At 38.4% G+C, this 15,133-nt stretch overlaps 1 protein-coding gene across 3 annotated transcripts; it reads left to right on the top strand.

Moving 5' to 3' along the window:
- The first annotated feature begins 698 nt into the window (after positions 1–698).
- METTL22 (methyltransferase 22, Kin17 lysine) lies at positions 699–13,540 on the top strand. Of its 3 annotated transcripts, none has more exons than XM_055806202.1 (11): positions 699–819; positions 2,180–2,527; positions 4,127–4,474; positions 4,854–4,894; positions 4,978–5,122; positions 5,596–5,667; positions 6,262–6,315; positions 7,550–7,630; positions 8,668–8,770; positions 9,572–9,740; positions 11,265–13,540. In XM_055806202.1, exons 2-11 carry the CDS (start codon positions 2,398–2,400, stop codon positions 11,298–11,300), a joined length of 1,179 nt encoding a protein of 392 aa, XP_055662177.1. In that variant the 5' UTR covers positions 699–819; positions 2,180–2,397; the 3' UTR covers positions 11,301–13,540. The 3 variants fall into 3 exon arrangements, with proteins under 3 accessions (XP_055662177.1, XP_005244170.1, XP_027652135.1); XM_005244113.4 differs by lacking the exon at positions 699–819 and adding an exon at positions 1,062–1,313; XM_027796334.2 differs by lacking the exon at positions 699–819 and adding an exon at positions 3,792–3,840 and having other exon boundaries at positions 2,424–2,527.
- The last annotated feature ends 1,593 nt before the right edge of the window (positions 13,541–15,133 follow it).

Here is a 15,133-nt window from a genome sequence, read left to right as displayed (position 1 = left end):
GAGATCCACCATGCAGACAGTAAAATCTGTTAGTCGGCTGTTGCCTATCTTTGCAAGTTAGATGAATTTCTATTATTATGGTTTCCTAAAGCACTCTGGTAGGTATTCCGGCTCAACACTTAACTTGGCCTTCTTTTTGTTTTGCCGGGTTCATGACACCCAGTTAAAAACTCTGCAGAATTAAGCAGCTAGACCTCTACCCCCCAAATAAGTGAGCAGATACTGCTATTGCTTCATCTAATCGTACAGTGGTAGCAGAGTACTGATACAGCTTGGGCTAAGGAAATATCCCCTTGCCTCCATATAGGTTTTCCCATTTTTTGTTTTGGAGCAGTTTGTAGCTTTGGCACAGAATCACACGCGAAGTGCGGCCGGGGCAGTGACGCTGACACCAAGTGATGTGGGAATGGGGTAAGAAACGCGGCTCACACTCCGGGCAGCTGCCTGGGTGCTTTCAGCGGCCAGGCTGAGCTTGGCTGCCAGCGCCCGCGTTTACCGACTCCCCAGGATTTCTACCGGGCGGGCGGTGCCGGGTAGCAGTTAAGCACAGCGCAAAGCCCCGCGCGTTGCCTGCGGCGTAAGGGCCGGTGAGTGCCCCCGCTCCGCCGCGCCCCGCCAGCCAGGCGAGCGGGCAGCGGGGCCGGGGCCGGCCGCGGGCATGCGCAGCCCGGGCCCCCCGGTGCCGGCCGCGGGAGGCGCTGCCGAGCCCCGCGGCGGCTGCGCGGTGCCGGTCCCGGCCCCGGCCGTCCCTCTGCCGGGCACCGCGGGGCGGCGGCAGCGGCGCGCCGGAAGGAGCCGTCCCCTGCGACATGGCGGCAGGTGGGGGCCGGGGGGAGGCGGCGCCGGGCTCCGGTCCCCGCAGCCAGGCCCGGCGCGCAGCGGGGCGGCTCGGGCGGGCTGCGCTGGCGCTCCCCGAGCGGGGGCGGCGGGCGCTGGGCCGGGGCCGGGGCTGGGGCCCGGAGCTCAGGCTCTGTCTGCCGAGCGGCGCCCGGCGCTGGCGCTGCCCCTGCCCCGGCTGCTCTGCGCCGCGGGTCGGGGGGAGCCGGCCGGGGGGCGCTTTGCAGCGGGCGTGGGTGCGGCGGGTGCCCTGGCAAGGGGCAGGGTGGCAGGCTGCGCTAGGCTTTGTAGGAGTTCGTAGAACTTCATAACTGAAGTGGTAAAGGTTGCCCGCTCAACGTGAAGCGTTTTCAGCCTGTGCATTTATGGTTCTGTTCAGGAGCAAGCAGATAATGGAAAAGCTAGCTTCGTCTCCCGAGGTGGCAATGCCGACACGGGAAATGGCATCAGCAGTTTTTACAAAAGGGGTATTAAGGGTATGTGAAGCTGGTGAGATGTGTGTGGGGGTGTTGTTAACTACGTCGTTGATACGATGTGTGATGGCTTGTGTGTGTGATCTAAGCTTGTCACCTCAGTTACTAAGCACCTGTTTGTTTTCAGATCTGTTGTTCATCAGTGTTTCACATGCACTTTACAAAATGGCAAGTTTTGTAGAGTATAGGGAAATAAATGTCCTCTTCATTTTTCTGTTTATAAGAGATAATTCATTTGTTTGTCCCTTCGGACAGGGAGAGAGTTCAGCCTTGGACATTAGGTAATGAGGATGATTTCAGGTTTTTATATATATTTTTTTCTGTGAAAGAATAAAGAGCACCAAAGATAGGAGGCATTAACAGCCCTGTTAGTGGAGGCATATAAAAGGAGCTGCATTTTCTTCAGGAAGGGCAGATACTCCTCATAAAAAATGTGGGGGACAAACCCTTGATCATATATTTGGTAATTGTGTCAGTTTCTGAGAAAACTCAGAGATTCCTATGAAGAATAAGGTTCCTTAAAATGGTGAAATTGAGCACACATGGCCTTTATATTTCTTGAAGACCTTGACTTAGCATTGTAAGTCTGTGCATTCATGGTAACGTGGTGGGGATTTTTAGGGGGTGGTCATGGTGGTGGTGTTTTTAACACAGGCTAATTAGTAGCTCTTCCTAAAATATGCAGTGTCTGCCAGTGAGCTGCTAGCAGTTACATATTTGATAATTCTTTGGAGCATTATAAAAGAGAGCATTGTTGCATTGCAACTTTATTGGACAGTGCCATCTCATTGTTATCCTCTAAAATATTGCTGGAGCAATGTTCAGACAGTGTCAGGATGTCACTAAAAGCTGTCTGTGTCTGGTTTTAGGTTGGATACCATGGTGCGCAACTTGCTGTCTTATTGGAGCATGCTGGAGTTTGCATGCTCACGTCTTGCCTGATTTCTTCTCAGAAACTATGTCATGAGCTTATCTTGCTGAGCAAACTGTTACTTGATGTCTGTTAATAGAAGATTATCAAACAATTTTGTGACAGCACTGCATAGGGGACTGGTTGGGTACCTTAAATTCCTCTCACCAGCACATCATGGTAGATGTGACAGAGGAGGAGATGGATAACCCCACATTTAAAAGCGACACTGTACTTTCTGATGTTCACTTACACTGTCCAAACAAGAGACGTCTCATGGTGCGATTGAATGCAGTTGGACAACCAGGTAATGTATGTTTAGACTGATGGAGCTGTATTTTTAAGTGTGTTTATATCTTTGTAATGTGTGAATCCTGCTTTAAATGGTTGATCTAATCATTATATATTTTATTCCCATTAGAAGCAGAATTACTTCCTACTCAGTCCGTAGGAAGTGGCCTAGCTGGGTTCTCCTCATGAAATTAACTACAGAAATGAAAACTATTAATGTAGAATTTGTAGACAGCCTATCTTAAAAAAAGAAAATTTAAATTACTTTCTCAGAAGAAATAACCAAAGTAACTAACTTGCTTGCAGGTTTAATTTTATTTATTTATTAGTTCATTTAGCTATAATCTCAATAGAGCACTTTGGGAATCACGTTAAAAAGTTGGGATGTTTCTTGCATGCACACAAAAGGTGAGAAGCCAAGGGCTTTAAATTGTGTAACTTAAGTTTAAAATAAAAATAATTCATAATTAATTTATGGTTTTTTTTAAATAAAATCTTTATGTGATGATATACCATCTCTTCCAAAGGAGCCTAACAGCTTTGTTTGGGTTTTGGTTTGTTGGGGTTTTTTTTATTTGTTGTATTTTTAAAAAATTGTCAACAAGAAAGCTCAAAATAGCAATGTTTTTTAACTGGCGTATAATTTGAAGACTCAAGGCTGTAGTGGAAATGAACTGGCAAATGCCTCTGACTGATTGCCAGCTTGTAGATATCTATAAAGTTGTCAAGGAAACTGACCTTGAAGTTTCTGGTAAAATGTTCTGTAGAAAAGTACTGTTCTTGCTGTGACAGAAGCATTAATTGTTTGGGTTTTTTTTCAAACCCAGTTGTGATATGAAAAGAACAACTTTTGCAGCTGTTCTAGCATATGACAATGTAAAAAAATTATAAACTAGGCTTGCGAAAGAAGCATATAATAATTTGGACCCTGATCGGGTCAAACCCAGGTAATTAATGTTATGATGTGTCTTCATGCTGTTCAGCATGTTTACTGTTATCTTGCTTGATTCAAAGAACATTTCAACAGGATGAAATGGCAGCATGTGCTACCTACTCTGAATGTACTTCGTCTAGGAAATTGCTTTATTTATTAAGACAATCTTAAAGCTTGAAGTTGCTTGAATTCCTAAAGACATTTAAAACAGTAAAAAAATAAAAAGTCCTACTTTTTACTAAACATGTTTGTTTCTTGTAAGACAGAAATTAAATTTTAACCTAAAGAAACAAATTATAATTTGTACTAATTCTTCTTTCAACTTGGTTTGACCTTGTCTCAACAGAAGATCTTTTGGGGGATGTAAGAAACCATCCCTTCTGGCAATTGTTAAAGTAAGTGTTACTAAATCAGATGAAAATGTGCATTGTGACCGCATTGGTGCAGAGTCAGCCGGTAGACTGTGAAAGTGCTTCATTTATTTCTACTCACAGAGCTTAATAACAGAAATATTTCTTCATAGCAAATTGAACTATATTTCAAGTTATCAGTATAATTTTGTATCCTCTAGATTTTTAATATGTGAAATGCATACCAAAATTCCATTAATGTGGAAGTTGCGCATAGATTCTGTTCTTACTTGATTTTTTTAACTTTTTTCCCTGCTCCGCATTCTTACAGTGTTCCTGTCATATTTCAAACTCCTTTGGAACACAGAAGGTTTAGCATCTGAGAAATGTGTGAGAGAATCTACAACAGAAAGAGAATACCAGTACAGAAGTGGAGATGAACTGGGTGATAAGGGCAGAAAAAAACTAAGAAAAGAAAAGGAATTAAATAGTGAAGGAGTAGAAGCTCTGCTAGACGATGATGGAGACTTGGAAGTAGTCAGAAGACCTCGAAGTGCCTCTGATGTAGAAGCAGAGGATCTTTTGAGGGATAGAGTGCATCCTGTAATTCTCATGAAAGGGAGAGAAGATGCTTTTGAAGATGAGCAAGAATGCACTTGCAGTGATATTGTTAAAATAGGTAAGTAGTAGGCTTGTAGTCAACGAGAAATGGAATAAATGTGTTTGTGTAAACCAAAAGAAAAGTAGGTTTTCTTTAGAAATGAAACATCTGTTGTTAAATGAAAGGAGATAATAAAAAATAATACGATGATATTGTAATATTTCAAAAACTTACCATGTTTCTCCAGAAGTGATTTGGGCTATAGTACACGTTGGGAAACAGTGCTCCTTAGTTAGAGTGGGGGTTTTGGCATTATCTAGCATTATTATATAGAATTAAGAATGTTTAGTTCTATATTTGAAAGGGAAGCAGGACTTGATTTTCAGATTTGCTACTACGGAACATGGTCTGAACAATGTTTTGAGATAATTATTTCTGTTTACTTTCATTTTCACAGAACATACTATGGCAACTCCCTTAGAAGATGTCGGTAAACAAGTATGTATTCTGCCTTGTAGTATCTTGCTGTTCATCGATTGTGCTTCAGAATTTATTGTTTTGACTGCTGCTCTTATCCACAGGTCTGGCGTGCAGCCTTTCTTCTTGCTGATTACATTTTGTTCAAACGGGACACATTCAGGTGTTGCTCGGTGCTAGAGCTTGGAGGTGGCACTGGAATTACAAGCATTATCATGGGAATGGTTGCCAAGAGAGTTTATTGTACAGGTAAGGCAGTTAACGTTCAGTTAAATATTTTCATGAAACTTCATGAAGCAATGCTTTCATCCTGGCATTTTCATCCTCCTCTGTTCAGTTTTAGTTAATAACTTTTTATTAATGTGTATAAAGTTGTGTTGAAAAATAGGAAGAACTTTCTAAACAGAATGAAAAAGCCATGCTACTTGTAAGTGTAAGAGTTTAAAAGCAAGATACATTGCTGTGAAGTCAAGATAGTGTGCCTAGATTAAAATAGGTAGTGTGGGGATCTAACTGGTTTCTTCAAGAATGGTTCAGAGCTTAGTACTGAAAGATAAAAGCAAGAAGGATACTAGGGAAGCAATCATCCATGGACAGAATTGCTCTGAATTTCCTTAATCTCATCGGTTTGAGACACTTAGAGTATTAGTCTGAGAGGTCAGGGGCATGTGTGGCCCATGCAAAATATTCTAGTTTTGAATATAATTATCACTTTTTTCCAGATGTTGGTGAAGATCTTCTGGCCATGTGTGAGCAAAATGTTGTATTAAACAAACACCTGATGGAGCTGGGAAGTAAGTGCTGTACATTGTTGATGCAATTGCCTATATATCAACTACTCTGGGATTAAACAGCACAGTCATTGACTACCGAGCATATTCATAAGCAAAAAAAAAAATAGTCTTGGTTAAAAGTGACTCATGTAAAAAGAAAGATGCAAGATAGCTGTATGTGGTCCATAATGGGACAGCTTCCTTTTCAGAAGAGCAAAATACTTACTCTTTCTCTGGTCATCATTGAAGACCAGCTGTAGTTTCTGCACAGTCATTGTGTGAGTTTCACTGAGGTACTTGGGAGGATCAGAGATAGCCAGGTGCCAGGGTCACGTAAACAGAGTGTAAATGACAGAGGTAGAACTCTGAAAAGGAAAAGTATTTTGCAAGTGAGATGTAAAAAAGAACATAGTTTGTCTTTCTGACCCTTAAGTTCATCGTGTTCTCTTGTGAGTAACTGGTTTTGTACAGTAAATTATTTGATGTTCAACTTTGTTTCATGTCTCCTTGTAATAGATCTTCATCGCTTGTTTCAGAACAGATTTTTACTCTACTTTTGCTTAGGTACTGTCTGAAAGGCCATTTGTGACTGATGCGATCTTTCTTCACCCACAGGGGGAGAAGTTAAAGTAAAAAAACTGGACTGGCTGAAAGAAGAATTCTGCACTGGTAGGTGGTTATAATGGGTCCTTTTAAATATGGTTTGGTGTTTTGATGTGAGGGGTTTTTTTTCCCTCCAGAATCATCAAGAAAAGCTTATTCTGTTGTTTATGAAGTAAAATCCTCCAGCACATACGCCTCTGGAAAAATAGTTGAAAGTACACAATTGTCTTTGGGTGCATTGTTGCCATGTGAATGAGTAAGGAAGGCTTTACTCATAGGTTGAGAATAAACAAGTGGTGTCTATCCTTTACTTAGGTCAAAATCCAAGAGGTACAAATGAGATGTGTCTGTTATGTGGTGATAATGGAATCCAGGCACAGTGACATGGATTTGGGTTACTGTAATCCAGATTTTGATATGATGGTATTGTGTGGCTTATGACTGCATGAATACAAAACTATAGAAGGTGGTGGGGAGGGTAGGTGATGATTTGAAAATGTATAAATATTTGTTCCAAATGTAGTGGTGAATTTGTTATATTTTAAATATCTGCTAAGGGAATGTGTTCTGCTGCTTTTAGCAAAAGAGAGGGAACTAACTTGAGTAACATTTAAAGTGCAACTAATGATAGTAAAGCAGATCACAAAAACTTTCTAGTGGTTGCAAGGTCAACACAAAGTGGTAGCACTAGATTATGTGAAGCCTACTTAACAGTTTATTTTTTGTATCAGTTGGATTTGAGGTAATGCTTCTAAGAAGTGGAATGACTATTTAAACAAGTGGAAACATCCTTCACACATTCAAAAACCTCTCTTGGACCTCAGAACATTCTGGTTAATGAAAATATTTGATACTGCCAGTTGAAAAGGCTTTATGTTTTTTCAACTTCCAGAGAAAGTTTCTGTATTTCAACAGAGTCTAAATTTTTTAAAAGCACGAAGAAGTAGGAAGCTTAATAAAAACTTACACAAAGATGCATTTCTTTTTTTTTATTTAAAGGAGTGTTTATTTTAAAGTAGTTAAATCTGCGATTTCACTACAAGATGGTAGTTGGTTGTAAATTCTAAAGTGAAAGAAAACTTGCCAGTGAGCCTTGGGAGGGCTGGACATAATGCAGAGGAAGCAAGGGACTGCAGGAAACTTCAGAGCATGAATAGAGAGAGGTTTTGGGTTACCTTCAATGGGGTGCTCCATTTATGGAGTAGCAGATGACCACAGGAATTATGAAATTTCTTTTTTCCAGCTGTCAGTCATTTCAGACATTTAATCATGTGTACCAAAGCCATATTCTTTGTTACAGATCCTGAAGCTCTTTATAGCTGGTCTGAAGAAGAGATTGCTGATTTACATGAGCACTGTACTGTAATAATGGCAGCTGACGGTAGGAAAATATAAACACTTAAGCATTATGAGTAATAATTTAAACATACCTGGTTTGATTGTTAAAATCTAATAGGTCAGATCCTTACGTAATTTGTCAGAGCTTTCCCTTAAGTGTTCCTGCCTGTGTTTGTGGGGTTTTTTTTGGTTTTGGTGTTTTTTTTCAAAGAATTGTATTTACATTCTGAGTTAGCAATAGGAGAACTACTATATTTTATTTCCCTTTGGTGTGGTAATTACTTGTGACTAAATAAATTACTCAAAGAACATAATCACAAGTAAGTGATGAATTTGACTTTCAGAAGAGCTTTGTCATCTTCGTTATCCTACCTTTGTTTTGCATCAGATAATGTCTATGCAAATAATGGTAGATATGTGGTTAGACTAATATTCTGTAATTTGAAGAGCAGTTTCGGATGCTGTGCTTGCCCATGGAGTCTATGCCTTTGGATATATGTGTGGGGTTTTTTTCTACTCTTTTTTTTTTTTTTTTTCTTTTTTTTTCTTTTCTTGCTTAAGTGAAGGAATGAAAAATGATAGGCTAGCTTATCTGTATAGGAAACACATTGTTTCAATGTATAAATAAAGGAGGTGTGGTTTTAGTTATGATATTGGAATATGTTGCAAGGCTGCTTTCTAAGGAGATATGGTTATAATGGTATGCAAATTAGTTATTGCCTTTTTTGTATTTTTGTAAAAAGGGAGGCCCTACACATTGTGATATTCTGTCTGTCTTAGTTTTGCAGTAAGATATTTCCAGACTGATAGAAATCTTGTTAAAGTATTGTAAGTTGTCTGACAGAAGTGATTCCCATTGATACACAAGAAATCTAAAGAAAGCCTGACATAAATAGCAGCAGCAGATATTATTACGGGGTCAGTTGTTGCTATTTAACTAAATCCCAAAGTATATTTTTTATGTATAGTGACTTGATTGATTAGAATAATCAGACTTGGGCCTGTTGTTTCATACCTAAGACATAAGTAAATAATACATTTAAGTATACATATTTTATACTCTTAATCTTTTTTTTATAGTATTCTATGATGATGGCCTGACAGATGCCTTGTTCAGAACTCTGTATAGAATCACACACAACTTGAGAAATTCTTGCACAGTTTACCTAGCATTAGAAAAGAGGTAAGTATAATCAAGAACTTCAAATAAAAAGCATTAAAAACTTCATGTGCTTTATTTATCGGGAAGAGATGTCTGATCTGATTGAAGGTCAGCTTCTGATTTTCATCGCAGATTGCAGGCTGCAGTATATTCTCAGGACATGCATTTTTTTTGTGTGTGCTTAATTTTTATCAGTTCAGAATCTGACTTCCACAAGAATTCAGGTTTTGTTGTCCTACCTGTTGTCCTACTTATCTTGCATCGTATAACCTCTGCGCAAGTAAGGATAAGTAGTCTGATGTATTTTACAATGCCTGACAATATTTGCTATATATTTTTGGGGTCACAGGGCAGAATGAAGGGGCACAGAGATAGGATAAATGTTTCCCAGCTCAAGACCACTATAACAATTTCTTTTGTGTTTTCTTTCATGGAACTGTTGAATGTTTTTAAGTAGTCTTGTGTTGCAGTCCATTCATAAACTAATATATAAGTAGGCTTTGCTTAAATCTGTGGAGATAAGCAATAGCTATTCATATGATTTGTTGCCAGTGTTTGTCCAGGAAGCCAAGCCAATGATTCTGTTGCAGCAGGTGCTTTAAAATCAATTGAAAAGATTCATCCAAGAGTTACTGTGTGTTGATGTTAACATAAGTCTTGTCTACTTTTCAAGAATAGCAGGGCAGAGGGGTTACTTTTGTTTGGCTATCAAAGTTAATCACGCTGAGAAGACCCACATTTTCTATTAGCTGAGGAAAGTTATATAGCTATTTAAGATGCCTGTATAGGAAAGACATTTTAAATTAAGTATTTTCTTCCCAGGCTGAACTTCACTTTAAGACATATGGATGTTACATGTGAAGCCTACAGTCATTTCAGAAATACTCTGAATGATTTGGAGAACCTCCAAGATAGAAAAATTAAATATACTGTAGAGCCCATTAAGGCTGATTTTTGCCAGTTTCTCATCTATGAACGAATTGAGCAGTTGGTAAGTGGCATTCATTAGAATAAATGTAATGTGTTGGGCTAACCATCTCAAATTAGTTTTCAGCTGTTTACTTAACATGAAGTATGAACAGGAGAATAAACATTACCTTTTCATTTATTTCCATTTAGCTTTTTGTCATTTTAAAATGATTCTTGTTTGTGCGTGCTTACATAATCTGTACTAGATTGATATAACGTAGCCATTTCTATCCCCAGCAGTAGAGTGGCTTAGATTCCACTCATTTCCTCAAAGGTTAAGAAACAGTCTCCATTACTTTGTAAAATACAATTTTTGCTATTGACTAGGAAATTGGACCAGTACCTCTTCTCATATATTTGCTTGTAGAAGAGCTTTAATTTCATAGTTTTAGTACTTCAAGGTTCAGGATATAATGTTGTAATACCTATGGAGAAGGCAATTAGCTGTAACCTTCTGTTACTCATAAACATGTCAAATATAATATTTGTAGTTATATAATTACCTCCCAAGCACTTACAGTTCTCTTTCTTTTTTTTCACTCCCCACCCCCCTCCAATCAACTGCTCTTTTGAATATTGTGCGGGGTGGCTAATAGCTTGCTAGCTTCTAGAACAATACAATCTAACAGATCTTTTTAGAGAACTTGCAAATCTTGCACTAGGTTGCAAGTCTGTTACCAAGAAATGATGTTCCTGTAGCCAACATACTGTTGTCGTGTCTTCTGCAGTATGTATGCTTGGTAAGGTTATGGGGGCCACAGTTACTTCATGCCATTGATTTATTTTACTTAATGCTGATACCTTCAGGCATAAAACATGCATGCAAAACTTCAAAATAATTTGTAGAAGTACATAAATATGACCTGGATTATGCCTAAATGTATAAACTCATTCCCTACCTTTTTGCAGAAAGCTATTGCTCTTTTAAATACATGCATTTTTAAAATGCCTAAGTGTTTTATCATGAAGTATATTGCCACAATTCAAGGTGTCATGGTGAAGAGCATGTTGTAGTTTGCTTAATAATCTTCTGTATAGCAGACAAAGCATATGCTAATTTATTCTTCAGAAATAAAATGGCCCATTCTTAATCTTCATTGTCAAACACATTGAGAAGGGGTGTGTGTGTTTAAGACAATCAAGGTCTCACAAATGCTTCCTCAGTAAAATGAGTATTTTTTTTCAGTTGCATTTTTACAAGCATTATTGAAAGCGTTTGTCAACACAGGCTAAAAAAAGAGCAAAATTGAGTCAAATTACTGCAGGATGTCATGCAGACCAATGATATTATTTTAAAACAAATTATTTGAATCATACTAATTATTTTATTCTAAAAGTCATGCTACAAGAATGAAGAAATCTATTCTTTTGCTCTGTCTTAAATACAATTCTGTGGTTGTTCTAGAAATTACATAGATGGACACTGTCTATAGATGGATGTATTGGGTGTCTCTTGTCTTCAAGTGGGCATGTTGAACTTCTTCATAATTGCAGCCTACTGATCTAAGAAAATACCTGTATGTTTGGTTTTTTTCCACTGCTACAGGAATTGTGGAAGATCATTGCTGAACAGCTAACATGACAGGGACATGAGAAAATAGAAGATATTTTATTTAAGGATAAAGGCTTTTTGGATGTTTTATTAAAAAAGGATATTCATCCCAAGAAAAGCATTTTCCTGGTGGAACTGTGTTCTCGGAAAATATTGCTATGCAGATTTGCTTCAGTAAGTTTTGGGTTTGGCACTTAGGACATATGGGATTTTTGATATTTCTTTTACAAAACTGAGTAATGTTAATCTTCAGAGTACGTGCTAGATGCCAAACAGTGGCATGACAAGGTGACTTGCTCTTTGGGATTGGTGACGTAGGTTTTAGAGTCTAACAAAGAGGTATTTAACCTTTTCCATGTAGCTGGTTTGAGGGTGTCGTGCATTCTCCTTTTTTGTTTTCTGAATATGGACACTGTTCTTGGTCTCATCCCAGTTCCACGTTGCTTGTATTTATGGACATTTGTGAAACAGTTCTGAGCAAAACCTGTTTATCTTCCGTGAACTTCTCTTTAAACAATGTGTTCCTGAAACTTAGTCCTTAATTTTCAGTTTGTGCTTTCTAAATCATTCTAGTTTAGGGCTGCTGTCTGAACTGAAAGGAGACAAGATGCATTTTGTTTCAGCCTATAAAAGTACTCCATAGAGGTCTTGAAGCTGTGTTGTCCTGCTGGAATTTTAAGCATTTCTGTCCTTGCCAGGTTGAGGGTGGGAAGGTAACCATGTAAATTGATATGCCACTGCTCTCTTATAATGTTTGGAATTCTACCCTTAACGTATGTATACATGTGAGGCTGAGGAGAAGGAGGTGACCAAGAATGTCTTGCCCATACAGAACGAGGCCTTCAGTGTTTTAGCTTTTGGATTAAAGTACAACATACTGATCACATCTCTTCTGTGTTGTTAATGAAACCAAAATCTATTTGTACTTTTTATAACTTCTCTGTGTACTGTTATGTTTATATCACTTGCCATATGTACGCTGTCAAGAAGTTCTTGTGCCTGCTGGATTCTTTAGCATTATGAGAGTATTGGTGATGAAGCTGCTCCTGCCTGTGACTCGTGGGAGGCTGCATACATTACATTAGACGCATCTGGTTGACTTCTTGAAAGTCTGTTTTACGTTTGGTTTAGTTCAATTGTTTTAAGTTGGTTATTTTATAACCTGCTTATGTGTATGAAGACTTATATTTGTGTGGTCTTTAATGAGATGAAAGGTTATTAGATGATGGTGGCCTTTTCCTGTGAGCATAGTCAAAGTAAATATGTTGTGTTAGCATACATCTGCCTAGGTTAATACAGAACTTCTCTCTCAGAACCTTCATTTGAACTTCAAAGATACAAAACTGTATTTGAATCCAAAGATTCCCAGATGGTGTCCTTTTGGTTGGTTGCTTGGATTGTAACGTTGTTAATTTTGGTAGATTAGCTGATAACAACTGGGTTTGCATGTAGCTGTTTTTTAAGTAGTAATTTTATGAAGGCTGTAGTATGAAATTAATTTGAACTGATGTGAAATAGTGTGTGCAGTTAGAGATTTTTACTTGTGCAGAACTTCTGAAAGTCTTTGCAATTATCAACAGAAACTCATCCGAGTAGAGAGATGCTGTAGATCCTTGTAATATAATTCAGCCATTTTACCACAGCTGGCTTGGATTAACGTCTGAAAAATATTTTTATGCTTGAATCTTTGGTTGAGAAAATACAAACATCATGGCTGCTTGGGAAGCAAGCTGAAGTAGAATTTCCTTCTAAAGAAACAAAGTTAATCTTTCTTTTGAAGGGAAACAATGACTTAAGGGTTCAGTGACTGAGGTCTAAAGGCCAAATTGCAAATTTGTGTATGACCCTTTTCACTGATGATAAGGGATAGTCAGCAAGAGGCAACAATTCTAAGAACACAATGACAAAGGTCTCACAATGCCTCAGCTCTGCGATGTTAATGAGAAATCATGTAGTCTGTCTGGCCAGAGAATTGTCCGATGCCACTTACGGATATTAAGTACAGATGCTACCTTCTCAATTTGGACTTTAAGCATACTTCAAATATGCCATACACGGTAGTTGTTTTCAGAATTCATCTTGCAGATTTACACCTTTAGTAGTGCACTGTTTATTAAGATGATTAAAAGTGGGGAATTGTTTAGTCTTGAGTATATATATTGTGATTGGAAATCAAGTTACTGCTTAAAATGATAATGCTTTGAGCACGTTATCTGTATTTATGTAATCAAGAAGGATTTTTCTCCTAATAAAGCGTTATTTAAAAAATAGTATGCTCCTGTGGTGGTGTATGTAAACTTTGAAAAATTGTAACAGTTAATGTTTGTAAGGGTTTTTTGGCAGTTCTGTCTTATACCTCTTCTTTTTTGCTGTGCGTTAGGCAGAATTTATCATGATTTTTAGCCAGATGGAAAGGAGAAGAAAATATGATTGTGAGGAGGAGAAGATATTAGTATGTATGCAACAGTCCAGTGTAAATTGCGTGAGGCTTTTGATTCATACAGAAAAGTCAAATGATTCAACATCAGGTTGTATGGTGCTGGACTTGTGAGTTACTGGGAAGCAGTTTGTTTCATTGTAAACCCCTTAAGAACTCTGCTGTCCTATTCGTATGGTTCTGTCTGATCACCTCATAGCTAGTAGGGAAAAAAGGGGAATTAGTAAATGTTTCTAGTCAGTATTGCCTATTCCTGCAAGTTCTTTGTTTTTGTGAAGGGGAAGGAAGAGAAGGTAGGTGCTTAGTGTAAAAATTATTAATGTTTCTACTCTCCTGTGGAGTTGAGGTTGGAAAGATTTCATTTGGAAAACTGACTTTCTCCTCTGCTAAATAAAGTCATTCTGCACTTTGGGAGCACTTTTGAATCTGGTTGGCAAGTCCAGTGGGTCAGCCAGATGGATTGTTTTGGGGAGGCGGAAATGCAGAGGAGATGGAGGGGAACCCATGCAACTCTTGCAGTGCATTTCTGATAAAGGAGAGGAGTGTCACAATTTTCTTGGAAGTGTGTTAATGGGTGGACAGACGTGTGATCTTCTACGAGGAATCTTGTTTGAAACAAATTAATCTTTACTTTTGTCACTGGTGTTGGTGCAATAACACATGTCCTTCCTTAGTCCCCACACTTCAGATGAAGATGGCAGGCAGCCCTGTCCTGCTGCTGTCTCCTCTTAGAGGAACACAGATGGCATTGGAGATACTGGTCAAAAGAAGAGCTTGAACATTTATGTGACATTTGAATGAGCATTGCAAGCTGATCACATTGATTTCTTTTCAATCTTTGTTGATGTGAAACTTGGGAGAGCTGCTTTATTGTGAAATTTTGTTCACAAAAGTGAACTTGTGTGTAGAAAGTATTTTGCAGTAGAAAGAAAAGTTATTTAAGATAATCACTTGATGGGATACATTATGTATGTTTATTATCTCTGTGTTCTCATGTGTAGGTGGCTATTCATAGACCATGCTTGTAGCTCCATCTGCTGTACAACGCTTTGAGTCAAAACATTTTACAGTTTGTTAAACACCCTGTTCTTTTCTGGTTTAACAACATTGTATGTTGGAGTAACAGTTTAGGTTGAATATGTAGTTCTGTATTTCTCACCTAGACTTGCAGATGTGTGTATTAGAGATGAAGTTGCCATGGAAATGATCTTGGAAAAAAATGATGTTAAATTACCTACTTTTTAACAGTAGCTTTAGGAGGCTGCCTCCAGCAGTTTGGGATTTTCAGGAAACTTCCTAGGGAGAAGTGGATGTAACTTTGTGTGTGTAGCAAGGACTTCTCATTCATTAGAAGATCAGGAATTAAATTTGATCTCAAAGTTTTATAGCCAATAAATCTCATGAGATTGTCTGTTCATTGACTCAA

This window comes from Falco peregrinus, chromosome 5 (genome assembly GCF_023634155.1).
Source record: "Falco peregrinus isolate bFalPer1 chromosome 5, bFalPer1.pri, whole genome shotgun sequence".
In the NCBI taxonomy this organism is placed as follows: Eukaryota; Metazoa; Chordata; class Aves; order Falconiformes; family Falconidae; genus Falco; species Falco peregrinus.
The sequence above is the reverse complement of the archived record's forward strand: the minus strand, read 5'-3'. Positions and strand labels throughout refer to the sequence as shown.

Bases quoted from the DNA above. Each gene is read 5' to 3' on its own strand.
- METTL22 (XM_055806202.1), top strand. From the start codon at position 2,398: ATGGTAGATGTGACAGAGGAGGAGATGGATAACCCCACATTTAAAAGC. The intron at 2,528-4,126 runs GTAATGTATGTT...GCATTCTTACAG, and splicing joins GAATGCAGTTGGACAACCAG to TGTTCCTGTCATATTTCAAA. The intron at 5,668-6,261 runs GTAAGTGCTGTA...CTTCACCCACAG, and splicing joins ACACCTGATGGAGCTGGGAA to GGGGAGAAGTTAAAGTAAAA.